At 54.8% G+C, this 19,827-nt stretch overlaps 1 protein-coding gene across 1 annotated transcript in view; it reads right to left on the bottom strand.

Annotated features, from left to right (window-relative positions):
- The window catches only part of CACNA1C (calcium voltage-gated channel subunit alpha1 C), a 473,070-nt gene that overhangs the window by 146,414 nt on the left and 306,829 nt on the right, over positions 1-19,827 (bottom strand). The window contains exons 6-7 of the mRNA XM_059935013.1: positions 11,325-11,483; positions 3,534-3,730 (exon numbers count right to left, since the gene is read on the bottom strand). Coding sequence (XP_059790996.1) covers positions 3,534-3,730; positions 11,325-11,483 — 356 coding nt within the window. The remainder of the gene's footprint in view (positions 1-3,533; positions 3,731-11,324; positions 11,484-19,827) is intronic.

Consider the following 19,827-nt stretch of genomic DNA (forward strand, 5'->3'; position numbering starts at 1 on the left):
GGCCACGCTGCTGTCCCCACGAGCAGGGGCCATCCGAGGCGGGGAGAAAGTCAGCGATGAGCAGACCCTAGTGCACGATGCTTGACCTGGCTACACGTGGAGGGGGTGCTCAGATTTCACACGGACCCCAGCTCTTGGGCCGCGTCTGAGAACCTACAGATTGTCTCGGTTCAGGAAACCCGAGCCCCAAACACACAGGAAAGCAGCCTGGAGTGACACGCCACTGGGTGGGGCAAAACACACCTGAGAGGAGACCTGGAGATGTGGCATCCACGGGGGACGGTCCGACGGGGCTTCCCTCTCTCACAACTGCTCCCAGGGGCAGCCCACACCTTTCACTCCATCGCTTTTCCCGCTATTTTTAAGACCTGTGGACGTTCTGATAGTAAGCGGACAGGCTTTGGCTTAAGAAGCCATTTCCCAAGGAACTCCCACCCCCCAGGCCCAGCTCTGGCTTGGTCTCCAAATCCCCGTGTGCCCCCGCCCCGTCACCCGCAGACTCCTGGAACGGGCCACGGGGAAGGCAAGCACAGGGGCTGTCCGGGAGCGCATCCCAACGGGCGCTGTGAACAGCTGAGGAATCGTCCAAGGACTACGGCCCAGGCTTGCTCGTGCTGGCCGTCCACGAACCCTTCCAAGCCGGGAGCGTGGGATGGGCTGATGGATTCAGACTCAAGGCCACCCCAGGAGGAGCTGGGGGCCTGCCAACGGTCCCCCCACCCCGAGCCAGCTTCAGCGCTTCGGTGCTCCAGTGGCCTGTCAGCTCCCCAGGGGTGTCTATCCAGCCGGTGGGTCCAGTCTCTGCGACACCTGGAGCCGTGGCTGCCCGTCCCCACGTCCTGCAGACCTGCCCCCGGGACCCGGGGGGAGACGCGTTCCTCCGAGCGGAGGACCCTGGGCCCACCCTCCACAGAGGCCATCTCCCTAGCCGGGTTCAAGCCAGTGGCGCCAAAGCAGCACCGTGCGATTGGGAACGTTAGGCTGCAGGGGACTCGAGCTCTAGCTGGAATCTCCCGGGAGCCTTTGCAGGTGCAGGTGCTGGGGCCGGACTCTCAGCGGCTGGTCCCACGGCTGGGGACGGGGGGAGCGTGGGCCCCTCCCTGCTTAGAAAGTTTCGTGTTTTACATGAAAGCACATGGAGGTGTGAGAGTCTGGGGGCTTGGAGGAGAAATCCTGAAGGCGAGGAAGGCGCAGGGGGAGGGAAGAAGGAAGGAGGAGGAGAGGCGAGAGAAGTGAGAGCCAGCAGAACAGTATGCAGGCAGGCGCTTTGGGCTGGGAGGGGCTTTCCTCGACAACTCCTGCCAGGACGCTCCGTTTCGGTGTCAGGGTGTGTGTGTGTGTGTGTGTGTGTGTGTAGGTACACATGTGTGAACACGTGTGTGCCCCCCCCCCCCACACACACACACACGCACACGGCTTGGCCATTTAGGGAAGGTCGGGGCGAGGCTGTCCCAGGGGTCTGGGACTGTCCCCCACCTCAGACACTCCCTACTCCCGGCCCGAGCTCGTCACCCACCCACCACCCGCAGGGGGAAAAGCACAACACAGCGGCTGAAAATTGCCGGTTGCCATGCGTGGTCCTTCTCACCCCCATGCTGGCTGTCACATCTGGCTGGTGGGGGGAGAGGGAGGGAGGGATGAAGGAGGATCCCAAAAATACCTCAGGGACATCAGCAAAGTAAATTATACCTATTCCCCTAACCCCACACCCACCCACCCACTGCCACCCTGCCCTCAATTGGATGCTATGGGAGGCGTTTCCATAGCAACTCGAGGCGCGGGCTTGAAGCTCATGTGATGAGCCTCCAAAGCCCAGTTCCACGCAGTCATGTGTTCTGCGCTGCCCGTTTGCAGAAGGATGTCTCTGTCCTTGGCTGGCCAGAGGGGCCCACCCAAGATAGAAGGACCCGTTAGGGCCACTTTTGAATTCGATCTGCTTTACTAAACGAAATTAAATTTGCCCAGGTAGAGTAAGCTCAACGCCCTTTGTCTCACAAATTATTCAAAACCAAGTTCTTATTGAGGATGAGCCTGGGAGATGGGTTCCAGCGTTGCACCTCAGTTTGAGGGAGGAGTGATTAGACACTTTGCCTTTTTTGAAAGTGTCACAGCGTGGCCACTCTATGGGGCTCTAGCGGCACTGTCGTTGTTCAGTTTAGGTCTAGTCAGCTTGGCTACACTGAGCTGGATGTTACCGTGTCTGAGTCCTGAGGACCTGGGCATCCCCGGTAAGCAAGGAATGCTCAATACTGTCTGCGGGGTACAAGGCACGAGGGCAAGTTTCAGCTGGTCCCGCACAGAGACGTACACAATTCATGGCAGCGCTGGGTCTCAGCCTGCCGACTCTACCCCAGAAACTGGGAGAAGAGGGCTTTTGAATTGTTGAAAAACAATTTAGAAGCTACAATGCCCAGAACGCGCAAAGCATCTCCGAGCCGTGCCAGGACTCCTCCTCCTGGTCCGGGAGGCGGTCCATACCTCTCCTGGCACTAGTTCTTCCCAGTCTGGCAGCTCGGCTTGCTGGGAAGGTATGCACACCCCTCTCCCTCCCAAGCAGCCTCTTAGACCGTTTTCAGCACAGCCAAATCCATCTGACTATTTGCAAAACTCTGGGTGTGATGGTATTTTCAAGCCTGGCAACAAGCATTTTCCACCCAAATGCTGGAGCACAGCACCGGGCTCCAGCAAGTCAGTTCTCACGTGGAAGCAGGAGATACTACAAAGAATTACATTTTCTGGAGTTTTTACAAATAATGGACTTGACTCTGCCAGAATGGACAAAGATCAAGTATGATGTGTCTGCTTACGGGGCGGAGGCTGTACAAAAATCTGGCACTTCAAAGTCTGGCAAAGTAGTGTTGGCTGCTGGGTAATAAAAAGAGCATCTTTAAGGTGAAAGGAGATTTACTGCTGATTGGCTGGCACTCGAGAAGTGGCATTTCTGAATAAGCACCGCATAACCAGCGGAGCGTTTTGTCAGCAGTGAAAAGGATGGCGATGCATTTGTCTGATGGAGTATTCTGATATAACGAGGTAAGATTAACACGAGAAACAAAAACATGATAGCATGCCGTGATGCTACACGATTCAATAAAAATGGTTTCTTCTTACAAGACCAGGCCTGAGTTTTCTCTTTAGCCCTAGAAATTGAACTTTGTGCCCTTCGGCTCTCTTTTGGGGTCAGAGGCAGGACACGGCTGGGAACAGAAGGAGCCCTACAAGGGAACAGGAGCTGAGAGGACCCTTGGGTTGGGATCGGCCGTGTCCCCACGGGGCTGCGTGCCAGCATTTCTCACTATGGAGGACGAACGAAAGGTGACACTTGTCTTGGGCTGGTGGGCAGAGAGAGACTCGTTAGGGTGAGAGTCTCAGGCTTTGTTTCTCAGGCAAGACCTAGAAGAAATCAAAGGCCCTCCTCGGCCGTTCCACCCCGGTATGCGTGTGACCACATCACGGGAAGACGGAGAAGGTGGACGTCGAGGAGAAGCCGGCAGTCTGCGGGCTCCCTGCCCCCGCCCGTTCCCAGCACGTACCCAGTAGAGGACGTCGGTCCAGCCCTCCATGGTGATGCACTGGAACACGGTCAGCATGGCGAAGGCAAAGTTGTCGAAGTTGGTGATGCCATGCTTGGGCCCATCCCAGCCCGGCTTGCACACCGTGCCGTTCTGGCACTGCCGCCCGTGGCCCGTCTCCAGGGCACAGGGGGAGGGGTCGTCTTCTGCTGGGACATCTCAAATGGCCGGGGGAGAAGAGAAGGAAGCAGGGGGTGGGGGGAGAGGGACGGGCAGAGAAAGAAGAGACAAGTTAGAGAGAAAAGTGATGGGCGAGGCTGGTGGGACAGCCAACGACCCCAGCGGCAACAATGCAGAACACAGTTACATCAATGCCCCAAACACGAAGCGAACGACACAAGGCACTAGGTATTCATTTTGTGTGGTCATCAATTCAGAAGGTCAGTGCTTTCAGCTAATTGTTGTAAAACTGTTTTTTAACCTCGGTCATTGATTTCAAAGACAGAAGGGCTGTTGGCTGTCAAATGGGCAATGAAAAAATAACTATGATGCAACCACTCTGAGTGTAAAACATCCTGGAACATGGTAGTGAGTCCTCGTCTTCTTTTTTTGGTGGTTAAGTATCTGTAGAAACTTCCGCTGGAATGCCAGAGTTCAGGGCGAGGGCATTGTTGATTGGAAGGTTCTTTCACGTAATTGGCCAGAGATTCCGCCCAGTGATATTTTCTGACTCCACATGGGTCCGTGACCTATTACATGATGCTTTACCAGGGATGCAAGTCACTTTACAGTGGACGCCTTCTTTTTTTTTTTTTTGTTAAAAGTTGACCTATTAAGGAGCATGGATTTGGAGTAAGCCAGACAGACTGGGGTTCAAAGCCTAGTTCTTTTTTTTTTTTTTTTTTAAATAAATTATTTGTTTATTTATTTATTTTTTGGCTCCGTTGGGTCTTCGTTGCTGCGCACGGGCTTTCTCTAGTTGCGGTGAGCGGGGGCTACTCTTGGTTGCGGTGCGCGGACTTCTCATTGCAGTGGCTTCTCTTGTTGCGGAGCACGGGCTTTAGGCACGTGGGCTTCAGTAGTTGTGGCGCGTGGGCTCAGTAGTTGTGGCTCGCGGGCTCTAGAGCGCAGGCTCAGTAGCTGTGGCGCACAGGCTTAGTTGTTCCATGGCATGTGGGATCTTCCCGGACCAGGGCTCGAACCTGTGTCCCCTGCATTGGCAGGCAGATTCTTAACCACTGCGCCACCAGGGAAGTCCACAGTGGACGCCTCCTTGATGAAGGAAGGAAAATAAATTCTGATGGCGGGAAAAGTACCTACTGCAGAGCTTTATCCCAGCCCCTGAGCACAAAGGCCACTGCTGTATTTTGTGCGTGTTGCGTGGAAACTTGTGGACCGCCCTTTTCTCCAGCATTAGGACCTTTCAGAAGAGAAGACCTGTCTTGACCGCTAATCAGGACAGAGTGGCGTGGGTGATGGGGAGGACGCTCCCCAGGTGTGGCGCACTCTCGGCTTTTTCAGGAAACAGCATAACATCTCCCGCGGCCACAGGCTGTGCTCGGGGCAGGAATAGCTGCTAGGAAATTAGTGAGTTAAGATATTTGTCGTGCAGAGATCACTGGTAAATTGAACTAAGACTTGGCTGAGTTAAGAATTTCCATTTTGGTAAAATACTGAGAGACTCGGTCCCAGCTGTAGGAGGTAACAGTGTGGAATTCGCTGAAGTTTGTGAAATTAAGGACATCGTCTTATGCTTGTAGGAAGAAACAGTAGTAAACAGAGTGGACCTTAGTTCTAACAGATGACTGCCTCCGACTTCAGTGAAGATGTGCCCCCAGAGAGAGAATTTGCTTGTCATCCCTCGTTTGGGGATTCCAGGCCACCAGGATCCTCTCTGGCTTCAAACGTACCCAAGCAATCACGGGGCGAGGACCTCTGTACGGAGACTATGGGTTGCTGGGCTGTTTCTCAGTTTGTGGCTTCAAATCGCAGCTGTTCAGGAGGAAGATAGCAGAGGAATATTAATCCTTAACTAAGGGGTGACTCTTAGGGAGGTGGACTGAGCTGAGTGGTTGGAGATACATGCTGACTTGTGTCCTCTTGGCTTTTCCCTTTCTCTCTCTTTTTTTAAAAAATAAATTTATTTTATTTATTTATTTTTGGCTGCATTGGGTCTTTGTTGCTGCACGCAGGCTTTCTCTAGTTGTGGCGAGCGGGGGCTACTCTTTGTTGTGGTGCGCAGGCTTCTCATTGCAGTGGCTTCTCTTGTTGTGGAGCACGGGCTCTAGGCGCGTGGGCTTCAGTAGTTATGGCACGTGGGCTCAGTAGTTGTGGCTCGCAGGCTCTAGAGCGCAGACTCCGTAGTTGTGGTGCACGGGCTCAGTTGCTCCGCGGCATGTGGGATCTTCCCGGACCAGGGCTCGAACCCGTGTCCCCTGCACTGGCAGGCGGATTCCTAACCACTGCGCCACCAGGGAAGTCCCTCTCTCTCTTTTCAACAGCTTCACCGAAATCTAATTTACATGCCATACAATTCATCAGTGGACACGGACAGCTCAGTTATTTTTAGTAAATTTATAGAGTTCTTCAGCCATTGCCACAATGCATTTGGAAACGCTTCCGTCGCCCCAGATTCCCGAAGCCCTTCTCCCATCCAGCCCTGGCAGCCACACCTGCTGTCTGTCTACAGATCTGCCTGCCTAGGAATCTCATATCAACAGAATCACACACGAGGTGGCTTTTTTCACGTAGCATTGTGTTTCGAGATCTGTTCCTTTGCACGGCCGTACATATTACTGTGCGTTTATCTGCTCGCCTGCTGATGGACAGTTGGCCTGCTTCCAGGCGGGGGCCATTGTGAGCAGCTCGGCTTCTGGCTTGTTCCTGGCCTGGTGCTTTAGGTTGTGTGCCTGTGTGATGACCAAGGCACTCCCTGGTCCCTGAACTGTACGGGGGACAACAGTGCCCCCATCATTTCCTACTCTGGGGTCTAACCCCCAGGAGGCCTCCATTCACGTAATGGAACTCCAGTCATAGTTTTTTGTGACTTTTGACATTTTGAAATCTTTGGAGATTTGGATGTGAGATTAAGTAATGGGAGGCTATAAAAGGGTGGAACCTGAAAAGTGACTCTCAGACCTGAGGAATACATAAGAAAGTGGATAACAAGCACCTAAAAATTGAGCGTAGGTGGAGTGGAAAGCCAGGAACCAAACAGATCATACATTCTGCTGGGTCTCACTTGCCTAGTGACCCGCTTTCTAGAATGATGCGTTCAGTCACTGTGACAAAAGTGCTGGGATGATGAAAGATGAGACAAAAGAGAAGGTGAACAAAATAGAGGGAAACCTGTGTTTCTTCTTCTCCGGTCTTGCTTTCTAGTGCAATAAAGGTGCTGCTAATCTTTGCACTATGACTGCTAACCTGATAGTTTTCCCTGCATCTCAATTCCTGAAAACAGGCAGAAATGAGGGAAAGGTGAAGGCTGCCAAAGGGAGTTCTGAGTGTCCTCAAGGAAGGAAAACATATTTGGGGGCTTTACAAATGTATGTTGAAAAGAAAACGGCGTCCAGGGGACATGATCTCATTAGTAAAAGAGAGAGGATGAGATTCAGAAAGATGGTCTACAGGATCAAGCGCCACTCTGCTATTTTAAATCTGTCTTGAACAACAATAAAAAAAAGATTTGAGAACAATTAAGGAGCAATAATTATCTGGTAAAAATAGGTATCTATAAAAAGCACTAAAGGGAACACTTGAAAAATGTGAGCACACACAAATCAGTGGGTCCCGGCGACATGCACTTGAGGGTGAGGGGAAATTAGCTTGAACGTGAAGATGTGTTGAATTCTCAGCAGAGCCATGAATTCCCAGAGAGGAAAATGGGAACACGAAGTTGGAGAAAGAGCCAAAGCCATACGGGCTCCCCGTTTTAAAACAGAAATGAAGAGAGGTGGGGTCATTCTGGAAAGTCCAAATTAAGTTTGTGGTAGAAGAATGGAGGCACAGATGAGGAGAGATTTTGGAAGTGCAGTTAATACCCAAAAAGAGCACGAAATCTGAGAGAGCGCCAGCGAGGGCTTCCAAGAAGAAATCACCAAAGACAAAACCAATTACTTCCTTAGGCCCCAACTTTAAGGAGTGAATAGACTGAAAGTGATTTCATTTCTGGGTTTCGGTCAACCAGTTCTCTGCCAGGCTCAGGGGTAATTATCGTGCTTGGGAGAGCTACTCAGAGTGACCTGGCTCGGACCGCGACCAAACAGATGGGACGACCAGAAACCAAAAGGACGGACATATGGTGACGTATCTGTTGAGGAACAAGGAAGGCGCCTTGCAGATGCCTCCGGGGTCGGGGGAGATCTCCTCTCCTGTGACCACGTCTGCAGGTCTCCTGCAGGGGCTGGAAGGGGCAGTCTGGAGGCAGAGCAATGGCACACCGGCAGCTCCAGTGCTTTCTCGTATGGCTCTGATAGGAAGCATGGCTCAAAATCCAAGGTATCCTAAAATCTACAAGTTCACAAAATAATCTCAAAGTGAGATTAAAAAGAATCTGATGTAAAATAATCTGATGTAAATTCCATAGAAAAACCAAGACGAGGGCTCACAAGCCCTTTTGCATAATCTAAGTTCGCAGAAAAGTATGGGAATTCACTCCAAAGTCTAAAATTAAAAAAAGACACCCATTCCAAAGGTGATGCAAACGTCTCCAAAACGTATGGGGAGCGGTTTCAAAGATCGCAGGCTGCTGGTCCTCTACTCTCTGGCTGTGCTGAATGCGTCCCTCTTTGTCAGCGTTGACCAGTGTGTAGATGGAAGGGGCCCCCTTGACAGGAGAGGGTCCCTGGACGGCCATCAGACGCGGTTCAGGCGCAGGCAGTGGGTGAGCGCCTGAGTGCAGGGCGCTGGGCGGAATGGCCTCTGCAGCCAGTGTCCTGGGCGTCCTTCCCGCGGGAGGCCGGCTCCACGCACAGAGAGGTCCCTTCCTGGCGGGGCTGACGGGGCTCCTCTCTCGGGAGCGTGTCCCCGGGGTCTGTCCTTGGGCACCCTGACTCCCCGGGCTGATGGTGTTTCCACGATGGGGGCCAATTCTCTTCCGAACCTGGTGTGGGGGGGGGTCGGGGGGAGGTAAACCCATCACGCAAATAATCCGGGCTTTTTCTGGGAGGAAGCAGGCGGTGTCTCAGGTGCGTTTCCTGGGCTGCTTACCCTCAGGGATGGACGGTAGTGTGTTCCCAGATTGGCCATCCGCTCGGCCAGGCCAGTTCTGCTCTGTTTCTTGAGAGCACGGAGCCGCGGAAGGTCTCGGCAGGCCTGCGGCAGCCTTTCCTCCGGCCACACCGTCCGGCGCAGAGGAGCCCACCACCCTGTCCATCACGCCCACCGTTTTCTGCTGTCTGAGGCCCCTGAAGGCAGGACCACAAAGTCGGAGACTTCCAGGCGGCGCGGGCACAGCCCCCATAGGGTCCTGCCGACCGCGGAAAAGCCACTTTGACTGCTTCCCCGTCGGATGGCAGAGACCAGGGGTGGTGTGGGAGCAGCTCTCCCAGCTCAGCGGGGACAGACGCGTGGAGGCGTGGCTGCTCAACGCAGAATCTCACCGCATCTCCCCACCACACCTTGGTGCGCAGGTGAGAGCCGCTGCACCGCCCATCACCCGGCTGATGGGGCCTTTCGGGCCCAGCATCCCCGCACCGGCCTGAGGCGTCTGGGTCAAACGGGCCGTTGGCCATTTCAATACAACGGCATAAATTTTAGACGTTCTCTGGTGGCTCTTAAGCAGGTCTTAGAAAGAGCTCTAAGGAAGCCACACAATTAACATACATGTATTGTTTCAGGGCAGCTGCAGATTGAGCCCAACAAAAGGAAGGAGCTGAATGAAACGGGAGAATATTATTCATTGCATTATTGGGTATTTCTTTAAGCAAGGCTGGAAATCTCAGAATTTTAACTGAAGTCAAGATCTAATTCCTTCAATTTTAAAACAGCTTCTTTTTTTTTTTTTATAAATTTATTTATTTATTTATTTATTTTTGGCTGTGTTGGGTCTTCATTTCTGTGCGAGGGCTTTCTCCAGTTGTGGCGAGCGGGGGCCACTCTTCATCGCAGTGCGCAGGCCTCTCACTGTCGCGGCCTCTCCCGTTGCGGAGCACAGGCTCCAGACGCGCAGGCTCAGTAGCTGTGGCTCACGGGCTTAGTTGCTCCGTGGCATGTGGGATCTTCCCAGACCAGGGCTCGAACCCGTGTCCTCTGCATTGGCAGGCAGACTCCCAACCACTGCGCCACCAGGGAAGCCCAAAAACAGCTTCTTCTTTTAACCTGACAGTTTATTTTATAGAATTTGACCCAAGAAATTCTCCCTACAGTGAAAAACTGGTCTCCTCTTAGGCTTGCCATCAAAGCAGTAAAAACAATTGTGTGAGTCTGTGACTACAGGTTTATAGGTTTGGGTTTTTGTTTCGACTGTGGCCACATGCAAAGACCCGGCCAGTTCGTCCAGATCACTCAGATCAGGGGATCCATTTGGGTTTCTGAATACGATTAATCCATTTCACTCCCTCTTTTTTTTTTTCTTTTTTTTTAAAGATTTATTGATTGATTGATTGATTGATTGCTATGTTGGGTCTTCGTTTCCGTGCTAGGGCTCTCTGTAGTTGCGGCAAGCGGGGGCCACTCCTCATCGCGGTGCACGGGCCCCTCACGATTGTGGCCTCTCTTGTTGCGGAGCACAGGCTCCAGACGCGCAGGCTCAGTAGTTGTGGCTCACGGGCCCAGTTGGTCCGCGGCACGCGGGATCCTCCCAGACCAGGGCGCGAACCCGTGTCCCCTGCATTAGCAGGCAGATTCTCAACCACTGCGCCACCAGGGAAGCCCCTCACTCCCTCTTGTATGGTTGCTCCCCCCACCCCCAGGGCGGGGGGGTCAAGTTTAATTTACTGCCTGGGCTGAGCAACAGTGTGAAGCAGTGGACGCGAAGGGGAAAGAAGGTCTTTCAATGCTTCAGACAGATGCTCCCCTTTCTGCCCTAAGGTGCCAGAAACTAAGATGAAAGATCTTGTCGTTTGAAAAAAAGTCACATAAATCGAACATGGCTAACCCCTTTCGGGGGTATTTTTTTTTTAAACAAGTTTTTGTGTTCAACTACTTTGTTTAAAAGCCATGTTGATCTCTGTTTAAATGTTTTCTTAAAGGTCCAGCTGAGATTTCAGTAGCTGAAGACAGCAGTTTGTCGCATGTCCGTCAAGCCCAAAGTCCAGTCCTACCGGGGAGAGCTCAGTGAGCAGCACGGCCCGTTGAATGCGCCGATTTATGGAAGGGACGCAGAGAGAGGGTCTCAGAGAGGACGGGCCGGCGGATGCCCGAGGTACAGACACACCTCCTGGAGGAAAAGGAGTTTTGCTGCTGGCCGTCCTCCCCTCCTGGACTGGGGGCCCCGGACGGGAGGCAGAGACACCGAGATGGAGGACCCAGGGCTGTGACGGGAGAGCCACCAGCTGAGGGTGAGGCCTCCCCCCGAGGGCACTTTGGTGACAAGCCACACGGGGGACAAGGGGGCAGAGACATACAGTCCCCAGGTGAGCTCCGATTCTTAAAATATTCCATGTCGGCTAGGCGCCTCGTTTAAAGAGTGCTTAGCAGTGCCGGACAAAGCTTGTGTTTAGCTATTTTAACAGAGACTCATTTTAGTAAAAACAAAAATTAGAACCGAGAGAAAAAAAAAAATACAATCTTTGCCTCTCCTGGCCGTGGACACACAGGCGCTCGACGGCAGGGCCTCCCCAGCTGGCCGTGGGTGGCTGGCGCTCCCCTTACCTGCGACGCCCTCCTGGTTGTAGCAGGTCTTGTGCATCTTCCCCATGAAGAGCTCCAGCCCGATGATGGCGTAGATGATTATAACAAAGAGCACGAGCAGGGCGATGTGCAGGAGGGGCACCATGGCCTTGATGATGGAGTTCAGGACCACCTGAAGACCTGCAACGGCAAAGCTGGCTCTGTGCACCCGCCGCCGCGCAGAGCCCCCGCCGCCCGCTCAGCCTCTCCCCGCTGACGGGCCTCGCACCCCAGTCTCAGGTGAGGAGACCGAGGCGCCAGGTGACACGGTCAGAGCGACACCCCGGGGGAGCTGGATCCAGGTGGGCCTGACTCCAAACCTCCCCGGGAGCCACCTCCAAACGGAAGGACAGGCAGATGCTGTCCTCCTAAGGGCACTTCAGTTGGGGAAGATGGAAACAGTCCTAGAGACGGAGGGTGGTGATGTTGGCTTAGTGCCACTGAAATGTGTGCTCTTAAAAGTGGTTAAACGGGACATTTTGGTTTGCATCTATTACCACAATAAATTGTTTTCCAAGTACCCAGATCCCTTCAGGGAAAAAATAGAGTAAATAAAAAACATTCTTTCGCAGAGGGTCTTGTCTGCACGCCCCAAGGGTCTGCAGACTTACACCACTGTCTTATGGGGAGAAGGACCCCCACTCATTAAGCTGAACCATAAATATCAGCCCAGAACGTCCCTTGTTTAAACGAGATGTTGCACATGGTCATTTGTAAATGGTGGTTACTCCCCAGCCCCCAGGTCTACCCCAGGCCCCAGAAAGCCTTCCGTCAACGGGTGGGCGCTGTCTCCACGCCCCAGGAGAGAAGTGGGGGGGGGTCGGGCTCCCCTCCCCACAGCGGGGGGCCGCCTTAGACACAGTACAGCAGGACCTCCTCCTCTGAGTCACCCCCCGCGGGGCACCTTTTGTGTCTCTCACTCACCCACCAGCCACGGACACCCTTCCACCTCTCCTGCACGGGGGACGTCACCCCTGCTCACCCACCGCCTTCGGCGCTGGTGAGTGAAGGCTGGGCACCCTGTCCCCAGGCCCCAACGCGGTCCCCGGGCCTTTGTGACCTGGAGGAGTGGGGTTCACAACTCTAATTCGGAGAACTCGCCCCAGCCATTAAGCTGAGCCGGGGAGAGGAAACCAAATAAGAGAAATGCTAGAATAATTTCACCTGTGAATTAATGCGAGGGCTGTGCCACCTCCCAGTAGAACAAGATGCTTTCAGATCCAAATGACTCCGTTAATTAGCAGGTTGTACACACATTTGGTGAAGGGTGTGGGGCCACGGGGGAAGCTGACAGCCGAGCCGCACAGCGACTTCCGGGGTGTCTGCTGGGGTGAGCGCCCCAAGTTCTGCTCACGGGAGGGGACGGAGGTCCCCAGATCCGGCTGCCCAGACCACGCGGGGAACGCGACCAGGCCTTCAGTGCCACGTGGCAGAGAATGGGGGGGGCACGGGATGGGGAGACCTCCTCCTGCCCTACAAGGCCCTGGGCGTGGGTCCACCCTGCCCCCCCGGCCCTCGCTCTCTGGACTCCTGGTCAAACAGCATTTCTTTTACACTCAAACATGCCATCCTTTGACGCGGGGCCATCGTCGGTGCTGTTCCCTCGCCCTGGAACGCTTTTCCGTAATTCCCTCCAACGTTCCCTTCTGCTCTCAGCGCAAGCGTCCCTCCTCCGGGGACCCTTCCCCAATCTCCCAGAGCAGAGACGTCTCCTTTCTTACATGTCTTCTTAGAATCAGTTCCTTTGCTTCGGAGCGTGAGTCTCCCTTGGGAATTACATGTTCATTAAGTGGCTTTCAAACATTTATACCCGTCTCCCGCGTCAGGCTGAATTTTGTGAACACGGGGACTGTGGGCTCTTCTGGCCGTTTTATCGCTGAGGCAGCTCTGCAAACAGACAGGCGAGTTTCCCGGGCCTGCAGGCCGGGCTGCGGAGAGGCCCAGAGGAAGTCGAGGCAGCCCGTGCTTCTGTCCACCGTTGGGGGCCGTCAGGATTGCCGACGGATGCTCTGCTCCCTCCCACCCCTGTGGGGTCGGTGGCCTCACCACGCCCCTGAGCACCAAGACCAGACCTGGGCCTCCGGGCTCCTCCCTCCCACTGTTACCAAGTCCTGCCAATTTGCTTTTGAAGTGTTTTAGACAAGTATAAATCACGTTTACTATATAAATAATACATGCTCATTACACAGGAGAAATGCTTATTATAGAGAAATTAGAAAACACAGGGAAGCAGGAACAAAAAGAACTCGTCTGTCGTCCCACCGCCCAGAGGGGACCGCTGTTAGCCTCTCGGGATATATTTTGGACACTTTGGCCCCTGGGGTCGGCTACTCGGTTAGCTGGTCTCCCTGCCGTCTGGTGTTCATGCTGCTGTCGGGATGCTCAAGCAGGGAGTGTCATGTCCTTGACGAAAGTCCTCCTCCGATGCCCTGTCACCCGCCTCCCCATCCAGCCTGATGGCCCCTGACTCTGGCTCACACCTCACTCTCCAGCCACAACCGCGCCCCGAGCTTCTTTGGCCACAGGCCTCCCCGCGTCAGCACAGTCTGTTCCCCCAGCGGACGCTGTTCCCTGCCTGCCTGACGCACAGCCCCGGCCTCAGGTCCTCTCGTCTGTGCTCCGCGGCACACGGCAGGGACTCCGCGTGCAGGCTGCCTCCAGGAAACCACTCCATTCAAGGATCTTCAGGAGACACCGAGGTGTGTCGTCGGGAAAAGATAGCCTCGCGGAGTAGGAAGAGCACAGGCACGGAGGGGGGCTGTGAACGACCTTCGCAGGATTTAACCTGCTGTTCTGGGGAAGAAGAGCTGGCAGAATTCAGCATAACTATGCAGATGGAGCCAGGGCCAATCAGGAAGATTCAGGTTCAACACAAAGACTGTCCAAGAGACAGACCTAAGGTGGAGCAGGGTGCTCCAAGAGGTAGTGAGCTCCCCAGCCTCAGAGGGATGCGAGCAGCGACTGAACAAGCTCTTGGAGGAGGAGCCTTGCTGGGGATTCAGCCAGCGGGTGAAGGGTAGCCTCGGGGCACCGAAGCCCCCAGCCCTCATCGACGTGTAATGAAGACTTACTGGGGGCCGGTGGATGACCCCAATTCCCCCGGCACAACCTGGGGAAGTAGGTACTGTCATTAACCGTATTTACAGAGGAGAAGCGCGAGTTCTAGAGAGGTCAAGTGGCCTGCCTGTGGCGTCACAGCTGCTGGCAGGGGTGGGCACAGGGCTCGGTGCCACGTGGCCCGACTCCAGGCCCGGGGCTGCACGACTGGGCTAAACGCCTCCCGTGGGCCCTGGCCCGGGGCTCTCGGCCGCCACGATCCGTGTCTGTGAAGCAGTGGCACATATCACGAAATCCGCTGGGCAGGTGGGGGGCTCGTCCTGCTGCCAGGGGGCGCCCCGCGGCCTCCGAGGCCCCGCCCGCCGTCCTCACCGCCGGCCTGGGTCGGCACCCCAGTAGCCAGGCTGGGGTGAGGAGGCACTGCCATGGCCCCCTCTCCAGCCCCCCGCACGTAACTGGCGCTCAAGGCCCGAGTCTCAACAGCTTCTCCTCGGGCGGGCTCACTGCTGTCCCTGAAACAGTTCCCCCTGCTCCCGTTCCACTCAGAAAACACAGCGACTTCTCTGCACCCAAGTGCTCTCCTCTGACGGGCCGGTGATGGGGTCCCCGCGGGAGCCCTGGGTCCAGGCCAGCCTGGCGGAGCAGCTGCGGGAAGATGCCCCGTGGACACGAGATCACTAAGGGCCACACCCACGGTGAGTCTGTGTTCCGGGCCCTAAATCAGGACGTGAGACCAGGCAAACACACGTGGACTTACGGGGACAACAGGCCAGGGTATTTCGCGCGAGAACGACACTGCAAGATGTCGTTCTGGAAATCCGGTCTCTCATTTGCAGTTTGTGCAGGTGGCCTCCTCTTAGGGGAGGAAACACCGTCCCGCCCGGGAAGCCCGGCTGCCAGGCCCTCCAGGAAGAGGGGGCTCTGGGGAGCGGCTTCGCTAGATGCTGGGATTAGGGAAGGACGGAGAAAAAGCTGAGCTGGCACGCACGGCCTTTCCTCTCCTCCCTCCACGTTGCTGTAAGGCCTGGACCACTGTCTGCATTCCTGCTGCGCTCAACCTGAGAATTCCAAGTTAGGAAAGACTTAGAGGGTCTGCGTATGTAAGTCATGGTGTTTTCCCTTAGAAGATCGAGAGGAACCATCAATTATGGAAAGCAGGCCTGGCATCTTCCTTCAACAGTGTTGAGATTGGCCTGGCAACCTTGGCTACAGGTGGTGCTGGCCCATGATGGATGCCTGGCTGAGGGCAGGCTCTTCTGTCTCATCGAGGAGCATCTCGCCCAGCCCTGCTCTGGTGATGGGTTGCTCCGCTCGGGCCCCAGGGGTAGAACCAAGAAGGAGGGTGGCAATGACTCGATGAGCCGGACCCCGAGAAAAGAGGACAGTGAGACTCGTGGGGCTGAACGGCGCGTGCAGGTGTGTCTGAGGCAGAGCCGGGCTTGCATTCAACTTCCAAGTCACCTGGTGTAAAGGGGGAGGGTGACCGCAAATCAGAGGTCTTTGCAGACGTTGTTTGATTTCATTGTTCAGATTCCGCGTGGACTTAAGAGCTTCTTGGCTGGCGGCTACGAAGGCACATTTCACGTCCCAATTATTCGGACTCCACGGTTCCAGCCAAGTGGTAGGAAAGCATTGAGAGATGACCGAGGAGGCCTGATCGCAGCTCCACAAGGGAGTGATACTGAGAATCACTGAAGCGGGGTGAGTCTGGGCTTGGCAGGATGGTGGCGGGTACAGGCTTCTCACCCATGGGGGCTAAGTTGGCCAGAACAGGAGGAGGACGCTGGGGCCAGCGGCCTCGATGCGTGCATTTTCACTTACACACAGTCATTTGTTGAGCTATGTTCCACGGGCCACCTGACCCCCAGGGTCACCTGCTCTTTCTTGTAAAGGAGGCCAAACATGAATCAAAGAACCTCACAATCGGTACAGAATCTCAAACCACTTGAGTGCTTTCGAGGAAGAGACAGGGTGTCATGAAGGCCTCCCTGCGGCCGGAGGGTGGAGCAAGGTGTCCTCGGGGCAGTGACACGTGAGTGCCACCACCTGGCCGGGTGGGCAGCGGGTGGGTCCAGCAGAGGGGCTTCTGCCTCCCCACGGAGAAGGCCATCTGCCCGGCTGAGCAGGGACACCTGGCCCCCCACCATCTGTCTGCCTCATGTTTCCCTGGGCTTTGTTCTGCCTCTTGGAAGAAATACCTGGAAGATTTGGGAACCCAGTCGACCGCTTCTGTGTGAATTGTGAGGAAGCCGACGTCACTTTCAGAGAAAACGACTTGGGCAGCACAGAGGAAGGCGCTCCCGACGACGGCCGTCCTCGAGTGTAAGGTGGAGGTCGAGCCCCTCTTGCACCGTCGAGAGAGGAGCCGCGGGACCCAAACGAGGAGGGTCCTGGCGTCGAGGAGGATGCCGCGGACCCAGGAAGCCCGGATGGACGGGAAGTCCCTGCCACCTCACACCCGGAAAAGCTCTTCCAAGACGGGATGGCCCCGGGCCAGACACAGCAGCGCTTCCCCACGGAGCTGCAGCCCCACCGGCCCCTCTGCTCTCGGGGGCCCAGCGCCCCTGCTGCCCTGGGAGGCCTCAGCCACTCCTGGACAGTCACGGGGCCGTCGCCGGAGCCGGGTCACATCCCTCTTTGTCAGGTGCAGTCGGTACAGCCCCGGATACAGAAAGCACTCCCGCTCGCGGGTACACGGACTACAGCTTTCTTTACCAAGGTCTGACTCTGCTTTTTCCCGGACACGGCATCGCTGCAGAGAGCGAGGCAGGGCCGCGCCTGCCCCCAAGGGGAGCCCTCGTCTCTCCGTCCAGCAGCAGGAAACGCCCCCCGCGGAGTCCTGCCACCTCGTGCCCAGTGGGGCGGCTCAATGGCAACCTTCCCCCTTGATGGCGGGCCGTGGTCACCACGCGGACGGACCGAGCTTGCAGCCTCAGAGGTGCTCACGGTCACCCGCTGGCCGACCCACGCCTTCGCCGCTATCATCACTGTCCTCGACAGGCTCAACACCGCCGATTTCTCCCTTCTTTCCAAAACTCTCTCCTCCTTGTCTCTGTGATGCTGTACAGTTTCAGCTCTTCCCACTCCACAGTTGGTTTTCTGCCTCCCATCTTCCCTCCCTCCCTCTGGAGCTCTTTTACTCTGGGGAATATTACAAAGACGGAAAGGATGCAGTCCCTGCCCAGGAGGGGCATCAGCTAGAGGGGAGGCAAACGTGGAGACAGCTAATCGCAGAAGCGGGTGACAGCGGGCCTAAGAATGAAGCCCAAAGAGCCGTGGACGCACAGAGGAGGGAGATGCGGCCTTGAGCTGGGAGAACAGCAGACGGTTCCCCGAAGAGGGGGCGTGTGAGCCGTCGGGGTGAAGCTGCTCTCTGCCCCTTTCCAGTTTGTCTTCTATCCTCTGTGTCTCTCTCTCTAAACTCCTTCTCTCTAAATTCTCTCTCTCAGGAAATCCATTCACTTCACTCTCTCCTAAAGGCTCAAGTCACCACCATTAGGTGAGTCTGAATTTGCAATTACACAACCTTTTGCTCTCTCTTTTGAATTCAAGCCTTGTTACTCCACAAACTTACTGGATCTTCTACCGGCTTGTCCTACCAGCTCCTCGCCCTCAAGAAACACAACCCTGAACTCACAGCCTCCCCCTAAAACCGCTCCCCACCAGGCCCCACACTTGGCAGTCACCTGGCTTACTTCCTCAGCAAACGCAGACAGCGCTTCATCCACGGCGCCTGTCGTATCTGCCCTCCCAGCGCAGCCACTGCTGTCCTCACTGCCTCCCGCCCGGACTGGTGACCGGGCTTCCTGGCTCCAGTTCCCACCCACCCCAACGCATTCTGCAGCCCTGGCCCATTGCTCACCCTAAGATGGCCCTGCTCGGAAAGCTGCAGTGGTTCCATCATAAAAGGCAGACTTCAAACCCCCTTCTGCTCGAGCTGAACACAGTAGGTGCTCAACACTTGTTTGCAGAAAGAATGAAAACAGGTTACAAGCAGCAGGACAGTGGGTTCCAGCAGGAAACAGGTAGTTCCCAGGAGCGGGAAGGAGAGCAGTCTGCCAGGGGCGGGGCTTGAGGGGAGCAGCCGGACGGCCTGCAGGGAGGGTCTGGGGACGTGAAAACCGTGTCATTGACTGAACCCAACTGGAAGGCAGAGGGGAGGCAGCCTTTGATGTAGCCCAGTGGTCAGCCCCCCAGGCCAGAGAGCAGAGTGGAGAAGGTGGAGAGGGGCTATGACGGCACATGGACAACGTGGGGCAGACAGGACTGTGGGCGCAGAGAGGCTGGCTTTCTACGTGCACCACCATCGCTCTAGTAAACCTGGAGCTTCTGAGTTCTGTGAGCCAAGTCCTCTCTTAGGGAGAGTGATCAGATAAACGTCCTCTGAGTCTAACTCACTAGCCACATCTGGGACCTCATCTTCCACGGTCACGCCCGACTGGAGTCAAGAAATGCATGTTGTATCAGTATGTGTGGCTGTGACTCTTATCATCATCACAGTCATCATCGTCAAAGACAACATCACCATCACCATTAGCATCACCACCATCATCATCACCACCATCATCACCATCATCATTACCATCACCATCTTCCTCCTCCTCATTATCATTAACATCATCATCATCACCATTAGCATCACCACATCATCATCATCACCATCATCATCTTCATCATCATCACCATCATCATTACCATCACCATCTTCCTCCTCCTCCTCATTATCATTAACATCATCATCATCACCAGCATCATCACCAGCATCATTAACATCATCACCACCATCACCACCATCATCACCATCATCATCATCACCACCATCATCATCACCATCATCATCATCACCATCATCATCTTCATCATCACCACCATCATCATTACCATCACCATCTTCCTCCTCCTCCTCATTATCATTAACATCATCATCATCACCATTAGCATCACCACCATCACCACCATCATCAACACCAGCATCACTAACATCATCATCTTTAATATCATCACCGCCATCACCACCATCATCACCATCATCATCACCAGCATCACTAACATCATCATCTTTAATACCATCATCACCGCCATCACCAGCATCATCACCAGCATCACTAACATCATCACCACCATCACCACCATCATCACTATCATCACCACCATCATCACCATCATCACCATCACCACCACCATCATCACCATCATCATCATCATCATCAACATCATCACCATCATCAACATCATCACCATCATCATCACCATCACCATCATCAACATCCTCATCATCACCATCAACATCAGGTTGAGATGACCAGTTCGTACCGGCTAGATATTGGAGGCATGATGAATCTCACAGATCACGTTTTGCAGCTTCATTTGGCTAATGAAGCAATGGACACTTTTAATGGCCTCACAGTATTAATGGCTTTCAAGAGAA

Source organism: Balaenoptera ricei, chromosome 10 (genome assembly GCF_028023285.1).
Source record: "Balaenoptera ricei isolate mBalRic1 chromosome 10, mBalRic1.hap2, whole genome shotgun sequence".
Classification (NCBI taxonomy): Eukaryota; Metazoa; Chordata; class Mammalia; order Artiodactyla; family Balaenopteridae; genus Balaenoptera; species Balaenoptera ricei.